We start from the raw sequence: 11,093 nt of genomic DNA, 5'->3' as shown, positions 1-11,093 counted from the left end.
ATCTCTCGGCCAAGGTGGAGGGGTTCCCCAGCCCCTGGAAGATGGCAAACCCATCTGGGGTTCTAACCCGCATCTAATCTGTAGCCACATGTGAGGTCCCATGCCCTGGGTCCTGGGCACACACGCATTTCTGTTCTGTTCCCATTGGGTGGGGGTGGGGGACTGCTGGGCCCCAACCAAGATCAGATGGTGCCAGGGGCATGGGCGGCCTCATGGGCAGGGGCACGTCAGACCTCCTCTTCCTTGGAGGACCTTACTGCCGTGAGAGAGGCAGCACCGATGCACAGAGCCCAGGGAGGAAATGATGGGTTGGAGTCCCAGTTCTGCCTTGACATTGGGGAAAAAATCCCTCATCCGCCAAATGGAAATAGCAAGTAATTCCTGTCTCTTGAAATGATGTGAAACTGATGAGAAGTGTGATTTAATGTCGCGAGCTCATGGTAGGTTCACAATAATGGGAAGTTATTGGAAAACATTGCCAAGTAGATCTTATTTTTAGCCGGAATGAGACAACATCCAGGTGCCTGGTGCTGCTGGAATGGAGCCCAGGAAACCCTCTGGGTCTTGAGCCCGGGCGGTTGCAGCCAGGCCCCCGGCTACTCTGGCCTCCAGGGTCTGGGGAGCACGGAGCAGCTTCTGGGAACTCACTGACTGGGGCCATTAGCAACTAGACATTCTGGGCTGGGATCTGAGGCTGAGCAGAGGGGTCTGGTGGGCGGAGAAGGGTGGAGGGAGGTGAAATTCTGGTGCAGGCAGAAGCCACCAACAATCCTGTTGTGCCTGGTGAGCGACCTGTGTTGAGGTGGTGTGGCTTTCCCCTGCCTCAAGGAGGGGCTTCAGTCCCCAGAGGGAGAAGACTTCGGCTCTGGGCGCCTTCCCTGGAGGGTGTGGGAAGCTCCCCTGCATTGTGACCTTGGGCCTTTATCCTGTGGGTTTCTCTGGTCCAGCAGGCCTGGCCAGGGCAAGGCTGGGCACGTGCAGGCCTGTCTGCAGACCTGGCGCTCAGGAGCAGTCCCGGAGCACCTCCTCTGACCTCCAGGAGTGCGTCACAGGCTGAAGAGGCAGCCGTGCTTGAGCCCAGAACGGAGGAGAAGTCAGGAGGGCTGGGCTGGGACACAGAAGGTTCCACAGAGGAGGCAGCTCCAGCAATCCAGGGGCAGAGAGCAGCAAGAGTGGAGGTGTGGAAGTTGGGGTTGCAGTGTGAACGGGGGTCGTGGCAAGTCATCTAAGCCAGGCCCATGAGTGGGGATTGGCTGTCACCACTACGGTCTCTGAGCAGGGAGAGGCAGGCTCTATACTGGTTCATCTTGGGCCAGGCACTGGCATCAGGGGCCTCAGTCCTTTAAGTCCACACAAGGGGCAGGAGTCCCGGGAGAGGCTTGCCAGGGCATCCTGGCAAGGGTGGGCCAGGACCAGCGTCCCTGCCTCAGCCACTGCTCAGCTCCCCTCCCTTGACCTCCTCTGGCTGAGGGGGATATTTACTGAGGGTAGGGGGGTGGCCTGAAGATGGGGAGCAGTGAGGGGTTGGGGAGGAGGAGAGAGATGGGTGAGGAGGAAGAGAACAAAGTGACAGTGGGTAGGTAGAGAGACACGAGAGAGAAGGGAGGAGGGCAGGTGGCCTGCCAGCTGCAGGCCTTCCCTGCTGGCACACAGGGTGCCTCCCTGGGCACCACCCTCCTGCCCTTCTCCGGGGTCCTCCCACAGGGTCTGGGTAAGGGCAGCACACCGTCCGGGCCATCCTGTGTCCCTCGTCCCTCTCCCTTGCCCTCAGCACCCAGGCCAGCAGAAAGGAGCCTCCTGGCTTGGGGGTTCTGGCTCAGTGACTGCTGTCTTTGGGGCTGTCCCCGGGGCCCTCACTCGGCCCTGCTCCTGGGTGGTCTCACAGCCGCAGCCGGCCAGCCCCGTGCTGGCGAAGCACTAGGTGTGCCTGACCCCTGCAGGCTCTAGGAAGCTGGACCTAGGTCACTACTGCCTTTGCCAGGCCCCGCCTGAGAGGCCCTTGGTGGCCACTGGGAGCCACTCCTCCAGGGCCTTTCCTCTCTCAGACTAAACCTGCGTCCTGCCCCTGGGTAAACTGAGGCAGGAGCTTCCTGCCCAGGCCCTGCTGCGTATGAGTTGAGCTGGGGATAGGGCGGCAGCTACACCCCTGAAGGAAGCAGGGGACATCGGCAGTGACCTCTTCTGGGTTGCAACACTCAATGAGAGATTCATTCATAGTCACAAATGTGTGGTATGTGTGTTCTGGGGTGTGTATGTGTGTGTGTTGTGTGTGTGTATGGCAGGTGTGTGGTCATCCCCTGTTTATGTGTGAGGAGAGGGCTGAGGCCAGAGCCCCAGAAATGGCCCTGCTTGAACGGCCCCCGCAGTCCAGGAACCTGCTTCCTTCCGGGTGGTGCTGGTCAAGTAGGGAAGGGGCCACTCACCTGCGCTGTCTGAGAAAAGGACTCGGGGCTTGTGTCAGGCAGGGCTGTATCCAGGCGAAATGTGGGCAGGGAGCTGGTGGGTGGCGGTGGGTCTCAGGGCTGGTGGTCAGGAGTGCAGGTTCATGGACTGTGGAGGGGCAGCTGGGGCATGCGAGCCAGGGGTGGGCCCCCCATGGATCTGGGGGCTTGTTCCTGGGGCCACTGGGGCCATGGCAGGACTCATCACGGAGGGCTGTGTGGGCTGTCCTGGGGGGAGGCCACATCACTGTGGGCGTGTCTGGGTGTCCATGGGTAATGGAGAGGATGTTTAGGCTTGGCTGTGCAGCACTGCGCGCAGGAGGACAGGGGTGTGAGTGTGGCTTTGTAAGTGCAGGGTGTGTGCGTATGGGTCTGTTTGGACATAACACATGTATGTGTGTGCGCACACATGGCCCTCTCTGGGTGTCTGGACGCTCCATGAGCAGTGATGGCCTCAGCTTTTCCAGGCGCAGTCATTCTCGAGGAAGTATCATCGGATTTGGGCCCTGATCCTCCCTGATCAGTCTCTTCCTGTCTGGCGTCACCCCAGCCATCTGTGCTCTAAACCTGAGCCTCAGCTCCCCGTGCCCCTCGCCCGCCCCTGCCTCCTGCAGCTCCCCAGCTCTCTCCGGCTGTGACGGGGCCAGCCTCCCTTCTCTGGCCTCCACCCTACGCTGAATAAGTGCCCCTCTTCCAGATGATAAAACTGGGCAGCAGCTGGTCTCCCTCAGCTGTTCCCGGGCCCCGTCTCATGGAGGAGGAGCCGTGGCAGGGCCTGGGGTGACGGGGGAGAGGAGGGAACCTCATCCTTCCTCAGGAACCTGTTTGCCCTCTGCTCAGCCCAGACCTGGGAGCCACCCCCGCCCCTCTCTTTCTCATTGCCACCCCATCCCATCTGCCCACGATTCCTGCCAGCCCTGCCCCTGCTGATCCTGGAGCTTCCTTCATTTTTTATTGCCACCCAGGGTCACGTCAGTCCCCGTCCCCTGAATCACTGCATCAGCTCCTGACCTCTCCCCACGGCCGCTCCTGCACCACAGTCCACTCTCCACTCACAGGTTCCCTCCCTAGCCCACCCGAGTCAGGACCTTCCAACGGTTCTCATTGTCCTTTTAATGAAATCAGACCCTGACCAGGGCCCCGGGCTCCACCAGAGCTCCTGCTGCAAGGCCTCTGTCCCTGCCAGAACTTCTGCCTCCTGCCGCTCTTCCCTGCACCCAGCCCCGCAGGCTCCTTGTCATTCCTGAAGTTGCGGCGGAAGGCCGTCTCCTCCGAGAACCCTCCCTGGTGCCCTCGCCCCTGCTCCTTCTCATGCCCCTCTGTAGCGTCATTCGTAACATCTCCCGGTGTCTGCCGTGGTCTCATTCGTTTCCTTACTCCACCCATCTCTGGCCTTGCATTGGAAGGCCAGCCTCAGAGGGCAGGAACCTTGTCTGTCTCGTTGATGGCTGCATCCCTAGCACACTGAAAGCAGCCAGCCTGGCACTCAGTAACACTTGGTGAGTGAATGAGTGCTGGGACCTGCAGGAAGACTGAAGCTCACAGTGTGCCCCGAGCCACAGACCTGTGTGTGGTAGAGCTTGTCCTTGAACCTAAGACATTTGGTGGGTTGTCACAGTGGACTTTTTTTTTTGAGACAGAGTCTCAGAGTCTCACTCTGTTGCCCAGGCTGGAGTGCAGTAGTGCAGTAGTGCAGTCTCAGCTCACTGCAACCCCTGCTTCCCAGGCTCAAGTGATTCTCGTGCTTCGGCCTCCTGAGTAGCTGAGACTACAGGCATGTGTCACCACTTCAGCCTAATTTTTGTATTTTTAGTAGAGACGGGGTTTCACCATATTGGCCAGGTGGGTCTGGAACTCCTGGCCTCAAGTGATCTGCCTGTCTGGGCTTCCCAAAGTGCTAGGATTACAGGCATGAGCCGCCATGCCAGCCTCATGGTGGCTCTTATACTGACATGCCTGGGGTGTCTGCTGTGGACACCTGAGGACATCTCTTTTTCCCTGGAACTTGAGGCATGGTGAGGGATGAAGGCCTAGCCTGACAATGACTCCATCCCACATTGTGGATTTCAGCTTCCTGTGTCAGCTTCCTGTCGAGGGCTACCTGGGGGCACAGGGGCAAGTCCTCACGCCTGCAGAGATGCATCAAGCCCCACTCAGGGCTGGGCACTGTGCTTCCCAGTGGGCTCAGAGGGGCAGTGCCCTGGGCACTGTGCATCCTCAAGGGGTTTGCAGCAGAGCTGGGGAGGTGGCACTAATGCCCTGAAGGTCCACCAAGATGGCAGCTGAGAGAAAGGAGGGCTGAGGGCAAGGGTGGGAGGCAGATGGGAACGGCCTGGAGGACGGGGACCTGGATTCTGGACACAGTCAGCAGGGGACACAAAATTGTGAATTTCAGCCTTGGCTCTGAGAGCTCGGGCAAACTCCTCAGCCTCTCCGAGCCATGGCTCCCCCATTTCTATTTGGAGTGCCAATCCCTCCCACTTGTGGGGCTCTTTGAGGTTTATTTTATTTTATTTTATTTTTTTTTTGAGGTGGAGTCTCGCTCTGTCGCCCGGACTGGAGTGCAGTGGCCGGATCTCAGCTCACTGCAAGCTCCGCCTCCCGGGTTTACGCCATTCTCCTGCCTCAGCCTCCCGAGTAGCTGGGACTACAGGCGCCCGCCACCTCGCCCAGCTAGTTTTTTTGTATTTTTTAGTAGAGACGGGGTTTCACCGTGTTAGCCAGGATGGTCTCGATCTCCTGACCTCGTGATCTGCCCGTCTCAGCCTCCCAAAGTGCTGGGATTACAGGCTTGAGCCACCGCGCCCGGCCTCTTTGAGGTTTAAATGAGATAATTTCTGTCAAGCTCTCGGGATAAGTCAGGGCACATGGCAAGCACACAATGGTGTCAGTTGTTGTCGCTGTCCCATGAAGATAGAGACCCAGGCGGGAGGGTGTGTGCTGGGGACACCACATAGGCGGACCCATGTGGAGCCTGGCCAGGGGCAGGGCAGCCTAGTGGTTCAGCCCAGGTTCCAATCCCAGTTCTTCATTTGCATAGGGACTGTGTGGCCTTGGTTCTGCCCCCTAACACCTTTGGGCCTCGGTTTCCCTATTTGCAGAGCAGGGTAATGAGGCAGCTCTCCAGGGTGTGAGGCTAGACGCAGTGACGCTCCCAAGGCACCAAACGCAGTGCCAGTGATTGCTCTTTTTAATGAGGGATGAGACCAAGACCACACCGCAGGGAAGCAGCCCGGTTGTGTCTGAGCAAGGCAAGGTGGCTTCAGAGCCCCCACAGCTGGCGGATGCCCAGAGCTGCCCCCGCCGCTGCTGCCGCTGTGCTGGGATTGCCGGTTTTGGGGGGTGGCAGAGCGCTTGGCCTGGTCTTCGATGGTAGTTAAGGTGTCAGCAGTGCTGGTGAGGCAGGAAGGAGGTCCCTTTGTCAGTCCTCCCCAACAGTGCACCCAGCTGTGGTCACAAGGGAGTCCCAGGAGGCCTCTTGTTACAGAGCCACCTGCCCTGTGCCCACAGTGAGGTCACTTTTTTTTTTTTTGCAGTTGCAAGATTTAAGGGAGTGAAAACAGAGCTCCCATACGAAGGGAGAGGACCCAAAGAGGGGAGCCGCTGCCGGCTGGAATGCCTGGGTTTATATCCCGATCATCGTCCCTCCCGCTGTGCTCTCAGGCAACGGATGATTGGCTACGTCTTTACCTCCTGTTTTTGCCTAATTAGCATTTTAGTGAGCGCTCTTGACCATCTGATTGGCCGGCTGTGAGCTAAGTTGCAAGCCCCGTGTTTAAAGGTAGAAGCAGTCACCTTCCCAGCGAGGCTTAGGGATTCTTACTCGGCCTCGGAAATCCAGCTGCTCCTGTCTCTCAGTCCCCCCTCTCAAGTGCGGTCACATTTTGAGACTCCTTCATTTCTTGCCCACCTCTTACCACCGGCCACAACCTCCTCTTCCCTCCTCGGACACCCGGGCCTAAGCCGCCGCGCCTCTGGCCAGCAGGGCGGGAATCGGTTTCACTACCGGGAACCCCATGGGTTGGGGGCCACAGGTGTGCCAGGGGTGGGTGCCCAGGGAAAAGCCCAGAGAGGGGTCCCTTCCACCCCCAGGCCCAGGCCCAGGCCCATCTGGGAACACAGGCAAACACAGGTGCTTCGGTGGATAGGCCCACAGGCAAGTGGGGCCTTGGCAATGAGTTCTCCCAGAGTCCCTTCCTCAGGCTGTGGCCTCCTCTCTTTATGGGAAACCATGGCGGAAGGGGGAGCCAGATTCCACAGCACCGCACCCCCCAAAGCTGGAAGGGGCCATAGGATCCTTTCCCGGACAACGCGGCCTGATTCTGGCACCTCCTCCCTGCACCGCACGTTTTTCTTTTTTCTTTTCTTTTTTTTTTTTTGAGACGGAGTTTTGCTCTGTTGCCCAGGCTGGAATGCAGTGGCGCGATCTCGGCTCCCTGCAGTCTCCGCCTCCTGGGTTCAAGTGATTCTCCTGCCTCGGTCTCCTGAGTAGCTGGGATTATGGGTGCCTGCCACCATGCCTGATTAATTCTTTGTATTTTCAGTAGAGACGGGGTTTCATCATGTTGGCCAGGCTGGTCTTGAACTCCTGACCTCAGGTGATCCGCCCACCTTGGCCTCCCAAAGTGCAGGGATCACAGGCGGGAGCCACCACGCCCGGCCGTGCACCTCGCGTTTTAAGATGTTTGGGTGCCATCTGTTCCCAACAGTTTTCCTTAAGTCAACTCAGTTTTTACAAACCTAAAATTTACTTTAAAAGGAAAAGATGTCATTATTCTGGGTGGATAATTAGTGTCGTTTATCATGAACACAACAAAATCACAAAAGTATATATTGCTGAAGCAATGAGGTCAGCGCCTTGAGGGCAGTGCTTTGGGCTTTACTGCTGTATTCCCAGCACACAGAACAGTACCTGGTACATAATAGGTTCTTGAAATGTATTTCTGAATGCAGGATTGAGTAAGTGAAAATGCAGAAAGGAGCACGAAGCCTCTTGGCTAAAATGAGGAAAGGCAGGTATTAGGGGCTATAGCGATGCCAGCCCCAGGTGGAGACTTTCTTCTTGATGTACTCAGAAGGACTGATTGACTTGAAAAAGGCAGACTGTCCTCCGCGCATGGCTGGGGACTCCTCAGTGCTGGTCCGGATGCAGCCTCGAGGTGTCTGAGTACCCAAATGTCCTGCTGGGGGGTGCATGCCAGGGTACCTGAAGCTCAGGGTGGCACCCGGGTGAGAGGCAGGGCCAGGGTTGGGGCATGTTGCGGGCCCCCATGCATTTAGCCTGAGCGACAGGTCCCCTGAGGAGGCCTCCGAGTGTCAGGAGAGCTTCCCCAACAGCCCTGCTCCTGAGTGGTCCTGCTCACACACACACATGTGACATGACGCATGACACAGCATGGGAACAGACATCAGCCCTTTTGGCTGCAGGCTTCCTGCTTCATCTTGGCCAGGAGGAGGACTTGTGAAGGGCTGGGTGCCCCAGGTGAACCCCCCGCCCCCACCCTGCACTGTGCTGGACACGCCTTCCTCACACAGGGGCTGTTCCTGGAGCCCGGCGCGTGGGATATGAATCCACACCTGGCAGGAGCCTGTGGGGGTGGCCGCTGCATCGGCGGGGTCGTCAGACGCCTGGCACAGGAAACCCGACGTCATCCCTGACTCACCCCTCAGGCGGAGCTTGGGGTGGCCTGTCACTCTCACCTTCATCCCTAAACTGGCCCAAGCACTGTAGCCAAGTCACTCACCTCCCGCCTGGTGTGGGGCATCTGCCTGGGGGTGGGGGCTGGAAGGAGGAAGGAGGCTGTGCAGCATCATTGTGATGCTGAGTGAGGCAGCTGTGGAAGGGAGACTCGCCGTGCGGGGAGCTGGGTGGATGTGCTGCTGGGGCCAAGAAAGACCTGGAATCCCAAAGGCAGGAGCCAGTGACGTTTAAACAGCCGTCAAAATAGATGGTTATAAAAAGAATAACAGGCAGAATCATCATTTGTTCCTGGTGAGTCTCACAGGTGTTCAATTTTAAAAAAAGTGCTGAGTCCAGACTTACTTGATGGTGTCTGCTCTGTAAGAGCCAGGCCGAGAAAAACAAAAACAGAGAGAGCTCTGAGCAGGGACCCCCAACCTGGGTCAGCCGCTTTCCATTCAGTGGCGAGGACCGGGTCCTCCTTCCAGAGCCTTCAGGCTGCGGGGCGTCCAGCCTAGCAGAGACGCCTCCTCACCGCGTCCTCACCCTTATACCCAATGCCCTGCCTCCTCTCCGCTGTGGCTCCCAAGGCTGGGCTCTGGCGAGTGGTGGTTGGGGAGACACTGAGGGGGTGGTGGAGAGGAGCAGGCGTCCTGCACCATGATCGCCAGCGGCAGCACCCAAGGCTTGGGGGGTTTTTGTCAGAGCAAAAGCGGGGGAGAGGGACATGGGTTTGTGAGTCTCTCTCGCTCTTCTTACCCCAGCCCTGGGCTTTCACCCAGTAATTGGGGGTGGGGCTTTCCCCAGTTTGGGAGTAGGGAAAGAAGACAAAGGCAGGCCCTCCTTCATGGCTAAGCTGGGCCTCTGTAAGTCCCCGTTACAGAGCCGAAAAGGGGACAGCCCCAAGGCAAATGGCCTCAAGGGGGTGACATAGGTGCAGCCATGTTAGGCAGCCATCACCAGTCCTGAGCTGGGTGGTGGCACGTGCCTACAGTCCCAGCTACTCTGGAGGCTGAGGCAGGAGGATCATTTGAGCTCAGGAGTTTGAGGCCAGTGTGGGCAATAGAACAAGATCCTGTCACTTGAAAAAGAGACGTGACCAAGAGTGCCAGGTAACCCAGTCGTGGCCAAGAGTGCCAGGTCCCAGGGACTGTGCTATCAGAGCAAACCTTCAGCAATGCTCTCCCCACATGCGGAACTCCCCGGCAAGGTATACCAGGTTCTCCAGGAGGGGAAGAGGCCCAGCTCAGCATAGGATTTGGGGTCTGGAGCCCCTTACACAGCTGAGCTGAGTTCACTCCTGAATCAGGGATCCCACCTGGCTGGGGTCCTCCCACGGAGCTGCAAGGCTGTGGTTCCCAGATCAGCAGCAAGACTGGACCTGATTGTCCTGCACGCTCTGTAATTTGCCCCTGGAATCAGCATTAAGTCATGTGGAGGCCGATGCCAATGATAAGGGCTCCTATCAGCCTTTGGGATCTGTGGCCCAGACTCCCTGGCTCTGTTGTGGGCTTTGCCGCCTCAGCCTCCAGACTGGCTTGCCAGGGAGGGCAGGACCTCAGCCAAGTTGCGCAGACAGTGGGGTAGCCTTAGAGCCTTGGAGCCAGTGTGGAAGGGCCACTGCGCCATGATGTGCTCCCCCTTACAGATGGAGACACTGAGACGGTGACGTGGCCCCAGGGACCTTTGGAGTCCTTGGGGTTTTCTCCTCTGCATCTGCTCTGACCCCAGCACACACAAGCTCCAGCTCCTTCTCACACGTAGTGGAACTGCACAGGTACGATGCTCCCGTGCACACAGCCAGGCACACAGCGCACTGCTGTGAGGAGCTCAGAGCAGACGAGTCCAGAAGGGCTGGGGGCTCTACACAGGCCCCAGCTGTCACTCTTCAAGATGGTGTGGACACAGGGGTCTGTGGGAGAACCGGAAGGGTCTTTCAGAGGACATGGAGGAGGGTTCAGGAGACTGGGGGCTTGGAGGGTGGGTTCTGAAATCCCACGCAGCTGGGGGCAGGGCGAGGGCAGCTCCAGTTCAGTAACACTGTCTCCACCCACCTGAACTTCTCTGCTTGAGTTGGGGAGTTCACTGCCAACAACTCTTGTGGCTCAGACACCCCACGCACACCTGGGCCTCACCACATCCGGCAGCAGGGCGGGGGGAGGGCAGGATGGAGGGGATACCCAGGCCCCCAGTCCTCCGGGTGCAGTGCTAGCCCGGGACTTTGCTGCCCAGGGGGGCTGGACAGGGAGGCCTAGGATGGGGGAGGCTAGTTCTGTTCTGCTTCTCCCTCTTCCTCTTGCCAAGGTCCTGAAATCCCCGCAGGCCTGGGGAGGGCTGGGAGCGTCAGCGGACTTCCCTCCAGGGCGGGCTTGTGGCAGCCGGAAGTGCTTCTCTCCGGGGCCTGGGGGCTTTCCCTGCGCCCAGAAGGAAGAAGCTTCGCCCCACTCTTAACTGGAAGCCGGTCTCAGACCCCTGCTTTCCCCACGAAAGGCCCCAGGACCCCCTCATTTCCCTTCGGCCCAAGCCCAGGGGCCTGGGTCCCGGGGACTGTGTTCAGGCCTAGCTTGGCCACCAACCTACTGCAAGACGCTGAGTGCTGGTCTCATCCAGGCAATGGGGGGTGGGGAGGGGGAGAGAGAAAGTCCCTCTGGCCCAAGGTCTCCAAATATATGAGCAATAGGACATCTCAGCAGGGACCTCCCCATCATCCAGTGTAGAAATCACCCGTGGCAGCAGGCATTTGTCAATGTTTGCGGTGACAAATTTCTAAGAGGAAAATTCTGGGAGGGAAAGGGAAAAGGCAGAGGAAGCGTGGGGTTGGCGGGTGGGGTACTCCACGGGACATCGCTGGCCCTAAGTGGGGACTTGCATCTGTGAAGCTGGGCTTCCCAGGACTGAGTGGCTTGGGACAGGTCAAAGGGTGGGCGCAAAGAAGGGAGGGGTGCTGGTCCCTCCGACTCCGGACAACACCT

General features: G+C 58.6%; 1 protein-coding gene across 1 annotated transcript in view; it reads left to right on the top strand.

Moving 5' to 3' along the window:
• The first annotated feature begins 9,903 nt into the window (after positions 1-9,903).
• DUSP2 (dual specificity phosphatase 2) overlaps positions 9,904-11,093 on the top strand; it is a 3,760-nt gene continuing 2,570 nt past the window's right edge. The window contains exon 1 of the mRNA XM_011956643.1: positions 9,904-10,017. Coding sequence (XP_011812033.1) covers positions 9,904-10,017 — 114 coding nt within the window. The remainder of the gene's footprint in view (positions 10,018-11,093) is intronic.

Source organism: Colobus angolensis, unplaced genomic scaffold (genome assembly GCF_000951035.1).
Source record: "Colobus angolensis palliatus isolate OR3802 unplaced genomic scaffold, Cang.pa_1.0 Scaffold42, whole genome shotgun sequence".
NCBI classification, from domain to species: Eukaryota; Metazoa; Chordata; class Mammalia; order Primates; family Cercopithecidae; genus Colobus; species Colobus angolensis.
The sequence above is the reverse complement of the archived record's forward strand: the minus strand, read 5'-3'. Positions and strand labels throughout refer to the sequence as shown.